Below are 20,256 nucleotides of genomic sequence, written 5' to 3' on the forward strand. Positions count from 1 at the left end.
TATTAGACATAGATTAATAAAAAAGATAATATATATTTTTTTTAAATAGAACCTATCTAACTCGCATAAAATTTTCTCGATAATACCATTTGTATAATAGAATTATAGTTCACATGACCCACTCACTTACAAGATTCTCTTATCCAAAACAACTAATATAGTAAAGGGCAAGATCTAGCCTTTGTTCAATCCTGAGTAATCCACTCACTCGCCACCATCCTCTCCTTCAATCTAATCTAGTCAAGAAAGACCATGTCATTACAACAATAGCCCAACAAATTTTAACATCTTATTTATTTAAATACATTTTTGATAATAAAATATTTTTTAATTATAAAATAATGAAATTATATATCTTTTAGTCAATTAAATTAATTAATATATTATAAAATATTAAAATCCATCGTATTTTATTTTAGAGTAATGATATATACAGTACCTTTATATACACTTTCATTAAGTATCTATCTCAAAAAAAAAGATTTTTTTAAAATATATTTTCTCTTTCTTTTCTAAACGAGACAGATACCTGTATATATATTACTTTTTATTTTTTCTTTAAACAGTATTACTTTAAAAAAAAAATCCAATAACCCAACTTCATAACTACAAAACAAAATTTCTTTATTTAAATGAGTCTAAGGACCTAAGTCAAGATACCACCTAAAACATTAATGGCTCCAACCTTCTCTCTCCTCGTTTATTTCTCTCTGATCTTTGTCCTCTATCATCATCAAACTGTCAATGCCACTTACCGGCCTCAGGCCATTGTCCTTCCGGTCACCAAAGATCCAAAGACCCTGCAATATCTCACCCAAATCAAACAAAGAACACCTCTCGTGCCCTTAAACCTTACTGTTGACCTCGGTGGCCAGTCCCTCTGGGTTGACTGCGACAATGGCTACACCAGCTCCTCTTACCGTTCAGTCCGCTGCGGTTCAGCCCTCTGCAAGCTCTCTCTCTCCGGTGCATGCGGGGATTGCTTCGCCGCACCCAAACCGGGATGTAACAAGAACACTTGCGGTGTCCTCGTCGAGAACTCAGTCACTCGCACCGCCACCAGCGGAGAGCTAGCCAAAGATGTCGTCTCTGTTCAGTCCACCAACGGGATTAACCCAGGCCCGTCGGTTCTATCCTCAGCTCGATTCCCTTTCACTTGTGGGTCCACTTCTCTCTTGAGTGGACTAGCCAAAGGAGTAAAGGGAATGGTCGGGTTAGGAAGGACAAATATATCGATCCCGACCCAACTCGCCCTAGCGTTCCGTTTTCATCGGACATTCGCTATGTGCCTAACCTCAACCGGATCGAAAGGCGTCATATTTTTCGGACACAGCCCATATAGTTTTCTCCCGGGGATCGATGTCTCCAAGAGATTAATCTACACGCCTTTGATTATCAACCCGGTGAGTACCGCAGCCGCGTTCTTCGAAGGTAATCCTTCATCGGACTATTTTATCAGAGTCCTGTCTATCAAGTTCAACGGACTTGAACTACCGATCAACAAGAATCTTTTTTCTATCGACAAGGAAGGAAACGGAGGGACCAAGATCAGCACGGTTACGCCTTACACGATGCTAGAGACATCGATATACAAGGCGGTGGCTGGCGGATTCGGTCGGTTTGCGAAGGCGGCAAGAGTGAAGGCGGTTAATCCATTCTCGATATGCTACAACTCGAGCATTCTAGGGAGCACGAGAGTCGGGGCAGCGGTGCCGCAGTTGGAGCTTCTGCTGGCTGGGAATTCAAGTTGGTCAATCTTCGGAGCCAATTCGTTGGTGAACGTGAACGATGATGTTGCGTGTCTTGCATTCATGGATGGAGGGTCAAAACCAAAGACGTCGATCGTGATTGGAGGGCATCAGATTGAGAACAATCTGCTGCAGTTCGATCTGGGGAAGTCGAGGCTTGGCTTCTCGTCTTCGTTGTTGTTTTATCAAACGACTTGTGCTAACTTCAACTTTACCTCCACTGATAACCCTTAAACAAGAACTGTGTTCCCATTTCTTTGTTATCAGAATGATGTATCTCTTGTACTTTATTTTATCATCCACGTACAACACGTGAATAAGAATTACACTTAAAATGTGTTGCTCCTTATAATCAATCTTTTCTCATTGCAGCAAAATAAAAGTTATAACTTGTTAGAATATGTTGTAAATTGATAAGTATAATTTATATACTAGGCTAAGATTTATAAACTCGTACTAACATTTAGATTTAATTTGAACATATTAATAAAGTATGAGAATCATTATGTAAAAAGATATTATCACATTGGTACAATTTGTTAATATTCTTTCTAGATTCAATATTTTTAAGCTCTCGTCTATCTCAACCGAATTCGTTATATACGTTCTAGTGTTGATAATATCAAGAACACCGACAATGGCGCACATTACATATGATCATTTATACGTATCTACACATGGTATGCAAATTGTCACAATTCATTTTGGTAGAAACTATATTAGTTGGAGCCGAAGTATTCACATAGCATTGTTGAAAAATAGAAACAATGTTTTATCGATGAGTCAATTAGTTGTCCTTGAGATGACAATAATCTAATTAGATAGATGAAGACAAATTCATTAGTTAGGTCTTGGATCTTGAACTTCTTCGTAGCTGAAATCAAAAAGATTTTATTCATACTCATACAAATGTTGTTAAATTGTGACAATGAATCAAGAAGAAATAAAAAAAATAAAGAATGAACGTTATTATTTTGAAATATGTTTATAAAACATAATTTTCAAAAATTTGAGATTTATTTTTCTAAGATGAAGTGATATTAGAATGAGCTATATGCACTTAATCCTCTTTTAAGATGTGATTATAGGATTCAGATTAATAAATATTATTAAATTTCAGATTAGGTTGAAGAATAAGATACTAAGAGATGGTTACCTCAATTCTTGACTAGGCTTTATGATTCTTTTGATTATATATGTTAACCTTTCAAAGGTAATCCAGTCGTAAGATTCGACTTAAGAGATCAAATGACCACAAGTTCGTTTTCATCTGAAAGTATTTTGAGTTGAAGCACTGAGTAATGGTTATAGGTTGACAAACTAGTTTTAGTTTATATATATATAAATGATTCTTTTGACTATTAAAAAGTGAGATATTGGTGTCTCAACTCTCACTAAATATAGATAGACCTTATCGTTGTTAGTTATCTATTAAAAATAAAAGATAGATTAATAATGTAGGCCAGGAACATACTTATATCATACTTTTATATCGTTCAAAGTTGGAGAAACAAAACCAATAAAGGGAATAATTTTAAAAAACAACTTTGCATGGATCATTTAAAATAAAGCTCTTCCAAATTAAAGTTACAGGTATTTCAACGTGATAAAAATGAAACAAGTCTCTACATATGGCATTAACAACAATAATGTTAAAAATGAAATAAAAGATAAATATTACTAACAAAAAAAAAAAAAAATACTCAATTGAGATTCTAAGCATGATATAAAAGAAAAGAAATAATTGTGGGAGAAAATTTAGTGAGTGAATGAGGTGACAATGTGATTGGTTGAAAAAATAAAATAATTTCATTTTCTTCTATTTTTTTTGATTTTTTTCTAACAAGTGAGGTAATTTCATTTCTTGTTCCAAATTTCTTCCTTATCACTTCTCCTACAAAAAAGTTAAAGAGAAATTAAGAAATGTTGATAATATGTCGGCCAACTAATCATGTATATTTTAAAAAACAAAACATGTTTAATGTTAAAGCATTAAAAAATAATTTCAGTTTATCTTAAAAACAAATGAGATTTTGAATATAATTTTATTTTAATTTCAAAACTTTTAAAATCAAATCAAATTAATGCATTTTTTTAATATACTTGTTACAAACTAGAGGAATTTTGATCTAGTTAAATTTTATGAGTTTGGTTATATTATAAATTAGTTATTATGTTTTTGATTCATGTAACGAAGAACAAGACTTCATATTTAATTTATGCAGCTATATATTTATATTTTTCCTTTCTCATTTCTTATTTCTTGTTTTTTTTTTCATTGTATCGTTTATGTTTTACTTTCTTATGTTATTTTCTAGGGTTAATCTCAATCTTTTCAATTACTTAATTAGTTAATGAAAATTATTATTTTTTACATTAAATTTATCCAATAGAATAGTTTATATAAATTAGCTGAAGAGATTATATATATAGATGACTTAACAGAATATAAACTTCTAAGGGGATAATTTATTTATTTATTTTTAGTTTAGCCTATCAAGAAAAGAGTTATAATTTAATTAATTTAAAATCTTAAAAGGCCTAAAGAAAATATATAAAGTTTGCAGATGAAATTGGAAACTTAAAAACAGCTTAAGGATTTATTTATGTATTCTCATTTGTTAACTTATCTAATTTATTAAAAAAATTATATACTAGTCTGACAGTAACCATCTACTTAAAAGCAAACAAAATTATAGTACTACTCACTCATTCCATTGAACTCGAACATTAAATTATATATTATTTATTAATCACGTGTACAAATAATTAAAAAATACCCTCACTTTGTTAAAAGCGATCATTATCATTAAATAAGGAAACCCTTCCATATTAAAACAGCATAAACAGTGGTCAATAGCATTAAATAAACAAAACCCTTCCATATTAAAACATAATAGTGTTATATCCCATAAATTAAGGATCACAACGGTCTAGGGCCGGCTCTAGGCCAAGGTCAGAGGCCGCTTAAGACCCTCTCACACGATTACCCAAAATCAGAAAAATAAAATAATAATAGTAATAGCAAAGTTTGATTTCTAAATCACTATAGATATTAATAAATCATTTAACCAATTAACTTATATTTATTTAATATTATATAAAACATGTAACTATGAATAATTTTTTTCGCTTAGAGTACTGCAATTCTCAGGACCGCTTTGACGGCAACTAGTTTATCGGGTAGTGAATTATAATTTCCCGAACTCGATTTTTGTTATAGTTGTTACAAACTAGAGAAGAACTTGATACGATAAAATACTAGAGGTTTGATTATTTTATAAATTAGTTATATGTTTTTTTATTCATTTAATAAAGAAAAATACTTAATAAAACTTCATATTTTGTTTCTGCAACCATATATATATTTATATTTTTTCTTTCTGTCTCATTTCTTGTCCTTTTTTCATTGTATCATTGATGTTTTACTTTCTTATGTTATTTTTAGGGTTAGACTAATTCTTTTTCATTTACTTAACTTGCTAATGAAAATTATTATTCTTTTACATTAAATTTATCCAATAAAATAGTTTATATAAATTAGCTGAAGAGATTATATAGATGACTTAATTAACAAAATGTAAACATAAGGGGATAATTTATTTATTTATTTTTAATTTAGTCTCTTAGAAAGGAGTTATATTTTAATTAATTTAAATTCTAAAGCGCCTAAAGGGGATAATTTATTCTTATTGTGATACTTTAGGTCACTACAAGTCGGAATGTCGGAAGCCAAAAAGAGACGACAAGAAACTAACTGATCAGAAACAGAAGGAGGATCATAAATCATCCAAGCACAATAAGGACCAGAAAGCAATGTTGGCAGAGGAAAGAAAAAGAAAGTGGGACCAAAGCGATTCGAAATCCAGTGATAGTGATGATGAAGACATCAAGTGCTTCATGGCCAACGATGAATAGGTAATTGTCTTTGCTTCTGAAGAGTTCACTCGAGAGTACACAGTTACTACACTCAACAAAATGGTCATTGAGTACAAGAAACTGTCTGTCCTCATCTCAACTCAACCAGAAACACAACTGGTAAAACAAATGAACTATCCTATAAGAATGAGAAGCTCAAGGAGACAGTTCAACTGTTGACCAAGGAAAACGAGAGAACCAATTATGTGATTGCTGCATGGACTAAGTCTGGGGATGCAGTCAATCAGATGACGAGTTATAAGAGACCTGCCAACTGCAAATTTGGACTAGGCTATGACACCATCAATTCAAACAAGTCATGCAAGAAGTTGAAACCCACGAAAGACAAACTTCCTTCTATAAGTTTTGTCAAGGGTACCTCAACTAACACTCAAGTGAGTCACGATGTAGATGAGTCAGTAGCTAAAAGGGAACCAAAATATGTTGTGCCAACTGACAAATCACAGTGACTTAGTCCTGAGAGAAGGAAAGACAGTCGGTCGGCTGAACATGAAAATGACAAGCACTGGTAAAAAAATGACCTTTACCAATAGATATTACCGAAGGTTTTATAAAACTTTCCTAATTGATCCCGAGAGGAACAAATCTTTCGTTATTGAAAATAGATTCCGAGAGGTGTGTAAAACTCTCGGTTTTGATTATTAGTAACGAAAGTTATGCTAATAACTCTCGGTTTTGAAATTTCCAAAAAATGAAAAAAAATTCTAAGTGTTGGGAGTTGGTTAATTGCGAAGGTTATTCCAAAAACTTTCGGTTTTACCTTTCCTGAAATGTTTAAATACGAAGGGTTTCCATTAAACCGTCGGAACTGACTCATCCTAAAAAATTGAAAAAATATTCTAAGTTGGAGAATGATTAATTGTGAAGGTTATTTGAAGAACTTTCATTTTTACCTTTTTTCTGAAATTGTTAAATACGAAGGTTTATCCTATAAACCTTCGGTTTGACTCATCCAAAAAAGACAAAAAAAAAATTAAATCCCGTGATTCTTATTACCGAAGGTTTTTCAATAAACCTTCGGTTTTTAGATTAATCAAAACCGAAGGTTTTTAAATAAACATTCGGTAAATACCTTTAAAAATACAAACCCTAACCCTTCTCTTTTTCATTCGCCTCTCTCCTTTCTCTCTCTCCCCCGACGTAGCCGCCTCCGACGCTCCTCTTCTTCTCCATTCCAGGTTAGTTTTTTATTTGTTTTTTGTTTTTGTTCTTCTTTGCCGTGATTTTTTTTGTTTTTGTTAATTATTAGATTTAGATTTGTTATCATTTAGTTTATATTATCTAGATTTATGCTAGTTTAGATTATTTGTTTGGTAGTTTAATTTAGATTTGTTATTGTTTAGATTAGATTTAGGTTAGTTTGTTAAATATATATGATTTTGTTAGATTTTGTTAAATGAATGATATATTTTGGTTATTGTGTTTGATATATATATATATATATATATATATATATATGAAATGCATTTAGGATGAGTGAGTCATGAATGAGTATTCGGCGTACACCAGAGAAACTGTCCCGGTCATACCAGAATTTGCTAGCACAATCAAAAACTGTGGCACGTTAGGAAGAGGTGAGAAAAATGACGCTGGAAATGGAACAAATCCGATTGAGGGATGCAGAAAGAGGCCAAATGCTTACTGAAATTAAAGCGGACAAGACTGAAATGGCGCAAAAATTGGAGAATCTCGAACAACAAATTGAATTGTTGAAGAGGCAGAATCAACCACCCCCTCCCCCCACATCTACTAATTAATTTCTAGATTATATTGTTGATTAATTATGTATTATCTTTTCCGTACGAATGATGACATTTTGATGTGTTTTGCTTTCATAATTATGAATTATTATTATCTTTTGGTTTTGATTTATTAATGTTTTGATAAAATTATATAACATGGTATCTTTTTAACAAAAAAAATAGGGGTAATTTCGAAGGTTTTCAAATAAACCTTCGGTTTTGACATTTGTTTAAAAAAATCTGAAGGGTCAAAACCGAAGGTTTTCAAATAAACCTTCGATTTTGTCCCTTGTTTAAAAAAAGTAGAAAAAATTCAAAGTGTTGGTAAGTGTCAAAACCGAAGATTTATTGAAAACATTTGGTTTTGTCCATTGTTTAAAAAAAGTAGAAAATATTCTAAGTGTTGGGAAGGGTCAAAACCGAAGGTTTTCAAACAAACCTTCGGTTTTGTCCATTGTTTCTAAAAAAAGAAAAAATTCTAAGTGTTAGGAAGGGTCAAAACCGAAGATTTTCAAATAAACCTTCGATTTTGACCCTTGTTTAAAAAAAACATAAAAAATTCTAAGTGTTGGGAAGGGTCAAAACCGAAGGTTTATTTGAAAACCTTAGGTTTTGACCATTGTTTAAAAAAAACAGAAAAAATTCAAAGTGTTGGGAAGGGTCAAAACTGAAGGTTTTCAAATAAACCTTCGGTTTTCAAATAAACCTTCGGTTTTGACCCTTGTTGAAAAAAAATAAAAAATTCTAAGTGTTGGGAAGGGTCAAAACCGAAGGTTTTCAAATAAACCTTCGGTTTTGACCCTTATTTAAAAAAATTAGAAAAAATTCTAAGTGTTGGGAAGGGTCAAAGCCGAAGGTTTATTTGAAAACCTTTGGTTTTGACCCTTGTTTAAAAAAAAACAAAAAAATTCTAAGTGTTGGGAAGGGTCAAAACCGAAGATTTTCAAATAAACCTTCGGTTTTGACCCTTGTGTAAAAAAATCAGAAAAAAATTTAAAGTGTTGGGAAGGGTCAAAACCGAAGGTTTTCAAATAAACCTTCGGTTTTGTCCATTGTTTTAAAAAAATAGAAAAAATTCAAAGTGTTGGGAAGGGTCAAAACCGAAGGTTTATTTGAAAACCTTCGGTTTTGACCCTTGTTTAAAAAAAAGTAGAAAAGTTTCTAAGTGTTGGAAAGGGTCAAAACCGAAAGTTTTCAAATAAACCTTCGGTTTTGACCCTTGTTTAAAAAAAACAGAAAAATTTCTATGTGTTGATAAGTGTCAAAACCGAAGGTTTATTTGAAAATCTTCGGTTTTGACCATTGTTTAAAAAAAGTAGAAAAATTTCTAAGTGTTGGGAAGGGTCAAAACTGAAGGTTTTCAAATAAACCCTCGGTTTTGTCCCTTCCCAAAAACATTCTGTTTAAGGTCAGGACCGAGAGGTTTATTCAAAACATTCGGAAAAACCCATCAAAACCGAAAGTTTATATATAACTTTCGGTTTACCACTTCATAATTTGTTAAATTAATTGGTTTTTCACCTACTAATCTAGACTCCTAAATAATCTAATCAAGTGTGTGTTGTTTTTTAAAAATTAAGATTGTGTAATGTTAAAATGTTTATGATTGTGTTTGATTATATAAAGAAGTGTATATATATGTTTGTGTTTGATGATCACACGAATGTGTATAAAGTTTGATCATATGGATTGTGTAATCTTTTAAGGTTATCAAATGTGTTAAATTAATGCTGTTCAAGGTCATTAAAAGATTAAAAATCAATTAATTTAACAATTTGTGAAATGGTAATTCCGTAAGTTAATGGTATAACTTTCAGAAATACCCATCAAAACTGAAAGTTATACCATTAATTCTCGGAATTACCATTTCACAAATTGTTAAATTAATTGGTTTTCTACTATCCAATCTAGACTCCTAACTAATATAATCAAGTGTGCGTTATATTTTAAAAATTAAGATTATGTTTAATGTTAAAATGTTCATGAATGTGTTTAGAGAAGTGCATATGAATGTTTATGTTGGATTATCTTATGTATTTGTGTAATTTTTGATCATATGGATTGTGAAATGTTTTAAGGATATCAAATATGGTAAATTAATGTTGTTCAAGGTTATTAGAAAGTGAGAAACCAAATAATTTAACAATTTGTCATGTTGTAAAACCGAAAGTTAAATATATAACTTTCGGAAATAACCATCAAAACGACAGATATACCAAAACCTCTCGGTTTTATGTATTTAAATTTAATTGTATATATGTCAAAACCGAGAGATTCAGACACATCTCTCGGAATTTAAATAATCAAAACCAAGAGTTATATGAAAACTCTCGTAATTAATTAAGTCAAAACCGAGAGTTTTCATATTACTCTCAAAATTCAGTTATGTTAATAAAAACCGAGAGTTATATGAAAACTCTCGGAATTAAGTAAGTAAAAACCGAGAGTTTTCATATAACTCTCGGAAATAACCTTTTTAATTAAAAACAGACCTTCTTCCTTTCTTCCCCGTTTCTTTTCTCTCATCTCTCTCTCCCCGCTTGTTTTCGCCCGCGCCGCCAACAACCATCCGACGACGACTCCCTCCCGCTGAAGAAGACGACGCCGCCCGTAGAAGACAACGCCGCCAAGACGCCGCCCCTCTTGAAGCCGCCAAGACGCCGCCTTTCTTGAAGCCACCTCCGCCTGAAGAAGATGTCGCGGATCCGGTTGAAGATCTGCCGCCGCGCCTCCATCGCGCCTCCGCTGCCCGTCTGATTGAAGGTCAACTTCCAGATTTTAGGTTTATTTAGATTGATTAATGTTATATATGTTAGATTAGGTTGATTGATCATGTTAGAATTGGTTAGATTTGGTTTGGATTTATTTGATTAATGTTAGATTTATGTTATATGTTCAATAATGTGGTTAGATGTAGTTAGATTTGGTTAGATTGTGTTTGAAATAGGTTGATTCATGTTAGAATTGGTTTGAAATTGTTTGATTAATGTTAGATTTAGGTTATATGTTCAATATTTTGGGTAGATTTGGTTAGATTTGGTTTTTATATTGATTTGTTAGATTATGTTTATCAATGTTAGATTAGGTTTGTTAGATTATATTTTGTTTGGTATATGATTTTGGTTAGATAATTTGGTTTGATTTAAGTTTTATTTAGGTTAGTTTAGGTTTGAATTAGATTATATTTTCTTTGGTATATGATTTTTGTTTGATTTGGTTTGATTTTTGTTTGACTTAGGTTTGATTTAAGATAATTTAGTTTGAACTTTGTTAGATTTATGTTAAATTTAAGTTAGATAATATGGTTTGATTTGGTTTGATTTGGTTTGATTTATGTTAGATTTTGTTTAATTTAGGATTTTGGTTTGATTGATGTTTGATTTTGGTTTGATTTAGGTTAGAAGTTGTTTAATTTAGGGTTTTGGTTTGATTTTGGTTTGATTGAGGTTTCATTGTGGTTTGTTTTTGGTTATATTGAGTTTGATTTATGGATAATATGTTATATATTGACTTTGAATATATTATTGTTATTAGGTTTGGATTAGGACCTTCATCCACCGTCTATTGAAGATCGTCGAGCTTCCTCCACTGTCGCCGCGCCTCTCCACCGTCGCCGCCACAACTACTAAATAAAGTCAGATTTAAAAGTTTTTAATAATATTAGAATTATTTTATTATGTTGTTAGGATTATATTGGATTTTAGTTATGAATTGAATCATGTTGATTATGTTGAATTAGATTTGATTAGGTTAGATTTGGTTTATGTATGAATGAATTAGATTTTAGGTTAAATTGTTTGGATTAAATTGGATTTTAGGTATGAATTGAATTGTTTGAATTGTGTATGATTGAAACAGTGTTGGATTAGATTTGATTTGATTTTATGTTAGATTTGGTTTATGTATGAATACATTAAATTTTAGGTTAGAATTGCATTGTTTGGATTAGATGGGATTTTAGGTTAGATTTATTGTTTGATTGATGTTTGATTAGTGTGATTAATGGATATTTTGGTTAGATGTATGTATTTAGGTTATAATTATGTAAGATAAATGGAAGTCTAATTATGTAAATAATAATGCAGGTTGTTTTCTATTTTATTAGAAATATGGAAGTACCCGATAAAAGCTGGATGTTCTTACGTCGAGATCATCTAGATTACGAGGAAGGTGTTGACAAATTCTTCGAGTTTGCTGTTAGGAGTACATCCCGACAAACCGTGAAATGTCCTTGCGTGAAATGCTTGAACACGCCGTTTATGGAAATAGACGAAGTAAAGATTCACCTCATCATTTATGGAATAAATGTTCATTATGAGTACTAGTATTGTCAAGGAGAAAAGAGACATACTACTCAAGTGGTTAATGACGATTTCGATGAAGATGCTGATGACTTCGATGATGATGATGATGAACGACGATGATCAGTCGGAGGATGCCGTGCCGGAATTCAAAGATGCGAGACTGGAGATGAATAATACAGTTAATGAAGAGGTCAATGAAGATCGTTATATGCAAGAATTTATAAACGATATGTTCTCCAACGTTAATGATGTCCCGAACAATCATGAACCAGTCGAAGATGCACATAGATTTTATAAATTGCTTGATGATTGCAAACGACCATTGTATGAAGGTGCTCGAATAACGAAATCATCAGCACTACTGAAACTACTTCACATAAAAAATGTATGTCAATGGACAAATTCTTCGTTCGATATGTTGTTGTGTCTGCTTAAAGGCTACATATTACTGATTGACGCTCAATTGCCAAACTCCTACTACGAAAGTAAAAAATTAATTATTGATATCGGGCTTAAATATGACAAGATAGACACATGTAAGAACAAATGTATGCTATTTTGGAAGGACGACAAAAATGAAGATTTTTGCAGAGTTTGCGATCTTTCAAGATGGAAAGTCGACCAAACAAGTGGGGTAGTTCGAGAGAAGAAAAATGGGAAATTCATTCCAAAAAGGGTGTTGAGATATTTCCCTCTAATACCAAGACTGCAAAGACTATACATGTCCTCAAAAACGGCTCCATTGATGAGATGGCATAAAGAAGGAAGAGTTGATAGTGATACGTTGAGACATCCCGCTGATTCCTTAACTTGGTAAACGTTTGATGAAAATTATAAAGATTTTGCGTCGGAATCTCGAAACGTAAGACTGGGTTTATCAAGCGATGGGTTTCAACCATTTGCAAATGGGAAAAAGTCACACAGTGTTTGGCCGGTTATTCTCGTTCCTTATAATGTGTCACCCACTACTTGCATGGATTCTAGCAATTTTATTTTATCTATGTTAGTTCCGGGTCCAAAGAGTCCGAGAGATGCAATTGACATATTTCTCCAGCCATTGATCGACGAGTTGACTGAACTGTGACAAACTGGTGTGAGAACGTTTGATGCACACACCTCGCAATACTTTAACATGCGAGCGACGTTGTTGTGGACCATTAACGACTTTCCAGCCTACGCGAATTTATTAGGCTGGAGTACGAAAGGTAAATTCGCTTGTCCTTGTTGTAACAACGACACGGTATCTCTTCGATTGGTTCATGGTTCCAAACAATGTTACATGGGTCATAGGCGCTTCCTTCCACCAAAGCACACATACAGAAGGGATAAAGAGTCGTTTGCTGGTCGAACTGATTATAGAGAGCCCCCTAAATTGTTAACGGGGCAAGAAAGTTACGAGCAAGCACGAGACATAGAAGACATAATTCTTAGTACGGATCTGAGCAAGAAAACCAAGATATATCATGAAATGCGAGAAGACAATTGGAACAAATTGAGCATTTTCTTCCGTTTGCCTTATTGGAAATCACTATTATGGAGACATAATTTGGATGTAATGCATATTGAGAAAAATATTTGTGATAGCGTGTTGGGAACAATAATGAATGTGAAAGAGAAGACTAAGGATGGTCCCAAAGCCCGTAAAGACTTACAACACTTAGGCATAAAATCATGGTTACATCCTATAAATGATGAAGGAGTGGTTCATTATCCAGAAGCGCCTTTCACTTTGATATCTGATAATAAAAAATGTCTTTGTAAATTCTTGAAAGATCTCAAGTTGCTTGATGGTTTTTTTTTTATCAAATATCAGCGGTTGTGTAAATTTGGAAGAGAAAAAGATTTCGGGATTAAAGAGTCATGATTGTCACATTTTGTTGGAATATCTTATTCCTTTAGCAACCCGTGGATTACTTCCAGATAATGTGTATGATGCGTTAGTAAATTTTCTTGGGTCTTTCGGTTGTTGTGTTTCAAAGAGTTGATTCAAGCGGACCTCGAACAATTGTACATGGATATTACATTGACACTTTGCAAATCTGAAATGATTTTTCCGCCGTCAATCTTCGACATCATGATGCATCTCCCGGTTCACTTGTCATTTGAGGCTTTGCTTGGGGGACCTGTTCAGTATCGATGAATGTATCCGTTTGAACATTACATGAGTACAATGAAAAGATATTTGCAGAATAATAACCACCCGAAGCCTCTATAAGCGAGAGCTATCTTGTAAATGAGAGTATTAGTTTATGTTCCAGGTATATGGAGGAATAAGAGCAAGAAAATGCATAAACTGAAATCTCGGGCATTTCTATATTTTTATCGTTGCAAGACCTATTTAACGGAAAAATATACAACTTGGATTATATCGATCAAGTGACAGCTCATTCATACATTTTGAAAAATTGCCCCGAAGCAGAACCTTTTTACATGTAAGATTCTACGTTGCTGTTATTAATTAGCATTAATGAGTATGCTATTTAATATTCGATCTATTTGCAGAGATTATATGCAGTATTGCAATAACAACGAGTCCCATGGAGAAATGTTTTCCGCATATTTCAAGCATAGAGTGAGTAAATTATAAACCATATATCCTAACTCTTTATATTTATTTTAACAACTACATTTCGGGTATATATATATGTCGCTCAATTAGCAGAATTTAACGACATATCAAGAGACCTCAAGATCTTAGGAGAAGGTCCAAGTATGTACTCGTCTATGTATGTTTGGTGTAAAGTAAACGGATACAAATTCTATACAGAAAAACACGACGAAGGTTTGACCACTCAAAATAGTGGAGTGGTTGTTGAAGGGTTCAACGGGTCTGAAACTATGTCATACTACGGAGTTTTAAAGGATATAATCGAAGTGCAATACTTTTCTCACAAACGAGTTGTTTTATTCAAGTGTAAGTGGTTTGATACACACTCGGGGGAACTAGGAGTGAAAGTGGATAAATATGGCTTCGTAAGTATAAATGTAAACCGAATTTTAAAAACCCAAAGTCAAGACCCGTATATATTGGCGAGTCAAGCAAAACAAGTATTCTATACCTCTGATATGTCAGCCCGACCCGGTTTGAAGATTGTGACAAAAATAAAACCACGGTTTACAAATATATAGTTCAGATTAATTAATTAGGTAGATTTATGTTTTTTACTTTATATTAATTTTTATTACTACTTTATTTCAATTATTCGCTCGTTTATTAATGGTATGCATTAAGAATGTCTAAAGGTAGTAAAGAACCTTGGTGAAGGATGAGGAAAACACCCAGCAAACTATCTAATCCATACCAGAACCTCATTGCACAATCAGAAAACTTAATGCTCCAAGAATCGTCTTCTAGAGATCAACCACCTATTGCTGTGGTCCCGTTAGCTACTGCTTCCCCAGCAGACGAGGATATTGATGCTGTTGAGGCTGAAGAGTTTGTAGAGAGTACGTTTGCTGATATGGGGGATGACGATGAGGCTGATGACGAGGGTCATGAGGAGCCTCAAGAGGAGGATGAAGAGGAGGAGCATGGAACCACTCCCGACCCATCATCGACAGGTAACTTGTTTACAATTAGTTATTGTTTTAATTGATTCACATATCTAATTATGAATTTGATAATTTTGAAGAATCTTCTGCCCGCAAGAGACGGGGGAAGAACAAAAAAAATTGCGCTATCTAAGAGACCAGCGGGGACAAGGATTCCTCTGACTTTTATAGAGGTTGATGGGAGGCCCGACGGTGCTGACGAGGGAAGAACAAGGGTGGTCTAGACACGTGGAGTCGGTTGTGCGGGACCCCCTCAACCGTCTCACACCGTCTTTTGAAGTGGAAGGCATTAAGTGCTGACCAATTGGATTACATTTGGACTGCTGTGAAGGTAATAATTAATAATTAATTATACATTAATCATTCAATAATTTTTTTATAACATTTGAATGTTTTTATTTTCAGGATCCGTTCGAGGCTACTAATGGTCCTATTGATTCTTTTTGAAAGACCGGATTGGGACACGCCAAAAAGATATGGGATAGATGACGCTCGAATTTGAACAAGGAATATATCCGCGTCCATCAAGGAGACGAGGTGGCGGTACTGGCCAATCCTCCACTAGACTACGATCGAGATGATTGGGAGTTTGTGTGTCGCTATCATTTCTTTACGGAAAAATTTAAGGTACGGTTTTATAATTCAAATAAAATATGATATTAGTTATTCTAACTTTAATTTGTTTATTTGAAATTCAGAAAAATAGTAGCACAAATATTGTTAAAAGAAAGAAGCTGAAATTCTCACATCATACGGGAAGTAATCCGTTTGCTCAAGTTGAAGAAGAGTTGGTAAGTACATTATTTGTAATAACTTAATATAAAAATTTTTATTAATTATATAAATTTTTTATTTCAACAGGCGATTGAAATGGGACGGGCTCCATCTGTCATTGAAGTGTTCAAGAGGACCCGTACCCCAAAACCGACAAAAGAAAACCCAACTCCCGTCCCGGACGAACGTGTGCAAGAGAAAATTGTAAGTGAATTGAATTTAAATAAATTACTTATAACTAGTTTATTTATTATTATATAAATGACAAATTATTTCCAATGTACAGGTTGAGATGAAGGAAGTAAGAAGTAACGAACCGTAAATATCCGACTTTGAGTTGACGGAGAGAGTGTTCCGACGCCAAAAGCATGGGGGAGTATTTGGTATGGGATCAGGCGTCCGACCCACACACTTTCGTGAAGATCTTCGAAGTTCCAACAATTCTCAATGAGCCACTGATCGATTGTTTGAGGAGAATCAAAGAATGACGATGAAACTGGAGGAATTGAAGAAAAGGGAAGAAGAAAAAACTCAAACGTTTAATCAAATTCAAGCGGAAAAGGTAGAATTGATTTCAAGAATGGATAGGGAAAGTGCAAAACAGGAGAAGGAAAAGTTAGAATTGAATGCAAGATTAGAGATTTTTGAAATGTTTATGCGGCAATATCAACCACCTCCTCCCCCCACCAGCTAATTCTAAGACGTTTCGACTGTATGAATTGATTGAATAGGTTTAATGGTTAATGTAAAACATGTTGTTTGGATGATTGTTTTGAGAATTTTGGAATGATCATTTATTTTATGAATGTATTTGTTTTATGAATTGATTGGTTTGGCTGAACAGGTTTCGGTTGAGCACAAAACAATCGGGCTATTTTGTAAATTTTGTAGGGAAAAACCGAAAGTTAAATGGAATCTTTCGGTTTTTCTTTGAATGGAAAAAACCGAAGGATAATTGAATAACTCTCGGTTTTTCTTCAAAAGGAAAAACCGAAGGTTAAATGAATAACTCTCGGTTTTTCTTCAAAAGGAAAAACCGAAGGATAATTGAATAACTCTCGGTTTTTCTTCAAAGGGAAAAACCGAAGGTTAATTGAATAACTCTCGGTTTTTCTTCAAAGGGAAAAACCGAAAGTTAATTGAACACCTTTCAGTTTTTCTTCAAAAGGAAAAAACCGAAGGATAATTGAATAACTCTCGGTTTTTCTTAAAAGGGAAAAACCGAAGGTTAATTGAATAACTCTCGATTTTTATTCAAAGGGAAAAACCAAAAGTTAATTGAACACCTTTCGGTTTTTCCCTTTGAAGAAAAACCGAAAGTTTTCCATACAACTCTCGGTTTTTCTCTCAATTATCTAAACTGAAAACTCTACGATATCTCTCGGTAAACGCCCAATTGTTTTTAATGACAAAGTCAATACCGAGGGATGGCGATAGTTACTTTAACTCTCAGAATTGGGTCTATACCGAAAGTTATAAGGTCAAAACCGAGAGTTTTTACTCTCGGTTTTGACCCCCTTTTCACCAGTGAAGCGATCAATGAGGTATCATCAAAACTCACCCTCAAAATATTATGACTCATCTAAAGGCAGACAGAGAGATATTAAGCTGATAGGATCGACTTTATCGATAGAGACGGGGGTCTGGCTAAGGATGAAGGCTTATGTAAAACAGTTTGAAAGAAATCCTGTTAGGGATTTAATTCGCTTTCTATTCTATGCAAACTTGTGTAAACACTTGAAACGGATTCAAGGCGGAATTGTTTACTTGGGTTTGAAGCACAAGATGAAATATGAAAAGATGACAGAAATGAACAACACAACAGTTTGTTTATGGATGTTCAGAGAAACTCTCCTACGTCACCCCTTCTTCCAACCACCGGAAGGATTCACTATAATGTGATTAGAATCAAATTTAGTTTATACACACACTTAGCTCACTATTGAACATAACACTTTCTGTTCAATTACAAGATGAAGAATATCACTCAGCTAAAGGTGTTTTAATTTTAGCTCTCTCTCTCTCGATTCACACACAGTACAATCAGAAAGAAGCTTCACAATATTCACAGGCTTGAATTCTCTGTAGTTTCAGTAAGCAAGATTGGCAAGTGACAGGTTCTTCGTCCGTTGTCCTTAGGATTTGTTAAATACTGAGCAAGAGCTAACGGTCGAAACTTCAAGAATGATACGCGACACTCTTCCATTGGAAAGCCTCCATTGTACACAACAGGTTTTGAGCACAAGGATCGTGGCCGTACATCACTGGTAGTGCACCGAATATTCCATCAGGGATGTACCTGCAAAACGAGTAATTTGAGGAAAATTCTCTTACGTGGCATTCCTTGATTGGATGCATATAGCTACTGCACTAATCTTCACTAGAAAGTGGAGCAGGAGTAGGGTACATTTATAGCACGTGAGTAGGTGAAATGCTAGATTCAAGCGTACTGCTTAAACTGAGCATTAGACGTATTTAAGTTAGACGGATTGTGAAAATCAGTCTAATGAAATAAGTCATCTCCTTCTAACAGAAAAACGCCTATTAGACCGCCTGGTCTAATAGAATTAGACTAGTGTCTAATTACAATAACCATCAGACTGCACGTCTAACTCCACTGAGTTAGACTGCACGTCTAATTCCGGTTCTACCTCAAACTTGTCTGAAGGATTTAGACGCACGTCTAACTTTCACTAATTAGACTACACGTCTAATTATCCAATAACCATTAGACTGTACGTCTAACTCCACTGAGTTAGACTGCACGTCTAATTCCGGTTCTACCTCAGACTTGTCTGAAGGAGTTAGACGCACGTCTAATTTTCACATCCTATTAGACTGCACGTCTAACTCTACTGAGTTAGACTGCACGTCTAATTCCGCATAAAATAAGAAACTGTGGGAATTCTCCCATAAAACAGTTCAGAATGAGTTTTATCAAAACGTTTGTTGATTATTGACCGGTTTTGTATATAGCAAGAAGTACTAATGGCTTCAGCCCAGAACCTCTGAGGTATATCTGATTCAGCAAGCATGGATCTCGCTGCTTCCTTCAGAGTTCACACTCTTCTCTCAGCAATATCGTTTTGCTGTGGAGTTCTGGCACTAGACAACTCGTGCCTAATTCCAGTCTCCTCGAGATAAGATGATAGGTATCTGTTAGTGAATTCAGTTCCCTGATCACTTCTGATGCATGTGATATTTAAAGATTTCTGATTCTGAATCCCTTTAAATATTCTAATCAAGTTTTTAGCAGTTTTATCTTTTGATGGTAAAAATGCAACCCATGTAAAACGAGAAAAGTCATCGATAACAATTAAGGAAAATCTCATTCCTCCTATACTCTTTACAGGAATTGGACCAAAAGGATCCATATGTAAAAGTTCTAGGATACGGCTGGATTGTGATTTCTCTTTGCTTTTGAACGATGATCTACCCTGTTTGCCTAACTGGCAGGCAGTGCATATCTTGTTCTTTGAAAACTGAAGTTTGGGCAAACCAATAACTAAATTGTTTGAACAAATGTTGTTGATGGTTTTAAAATTCAAATGGTTCAAACGTTTATGCCATAACCATTTCTGGTCATTCTTGGCAATCATGCACATAGGGTCAGATGTCTCTTTTTGCCAATTCATTTTATATGAGTTTCCTACTCTACTTCTAGTCAATAAAATGTTTCCATCCTGGTTTTTAACTAAACATGCATGAGTTTGAAAATCTACTGATAAACCATTATCACATAATTGACTAATGCTGATTAAATTATAACACAGATTGTCAACCAGCAGTACGTCATTATTAGTTAGGTTACCATGGATAATTTTACCCTTACCCATGATCTTACCCTTCTTGTTGTCACCAAATGTGATCTTAGGTCCAGAGCAATCTGATATATCAGTGAGAAGCCGTCTGTTTCCTGTCATATGCCTGGAACATCTGCTATCAAGATACCATACAAATTCCTCCAGTCCTTCATTTATTTGTACCTACATAAATAGATATTTACAATCTTTTGGTACCCACCTTCAATTGGGTCCTCGGTCAATCAGTCCCTTAGGAATTCATATTTGAGTTATTCTGATGGAATTTCCATTTTGAGTTGTGATTAATGCGTATGTTTTTGACTTGGCAGACGACTTTCTGCTAGCCACTAATCCTTTAACTTTTGAAGAAGATTTTCTTTTAAAACTCCTTGAC

General features: G+C 33.8%; 1 protein-coding gene across 1 annotated transcript; it reads left to right on the forward strand.

Annotated features, from left to right (window-relative positions):
* Window positions 1-669: 669 nt before the first annotated feature.
* On the forward strand, window positions 670-2,009 carry LOC124942600 (probable aspartic proteinase GIP2). The gene has a single exon (XM_047483132.1). It carries the CDS (start codon window positions 675-677, stop codon window positions 1,980-1,982), a length of 1,308 nt encoding a protein of 435 aa, XP_047339088.1. The 5' UTR covers window positions 670-674; the 3' UTR covers window positions 1,983-2,009.
* The last annotated feature ends 18,247 nt before the right edge of the window (window positions 2,010-20,256 follow it).

The sequence above is a fragment of the Impatiens glandulifera genome, chromosome 6 (genome assembly GCF_907164915.1).
Source record: "Impatiens glandulifera chromosome 6, dImpGla2.1, whole genome shotgun sequence".
In the NCBI taxonomy this organism is placed as follows: Eukaryota; Viridiplantae; Streptophyta; class Magnoliopsida; order Ericales; family Balsaminaceae; genus Impatiens; species Impatiens glandulifera.

Bases quoted from the DNA above. Each gene is read 5' to 3' on its own strand.
- LOC124942600 (XM_047483132.1), top strand. From the start codon at position 675: ATGGCTCCAACCTTCTCTCTCCTCGTTTATTTCTCTCTGATCTTTGTC.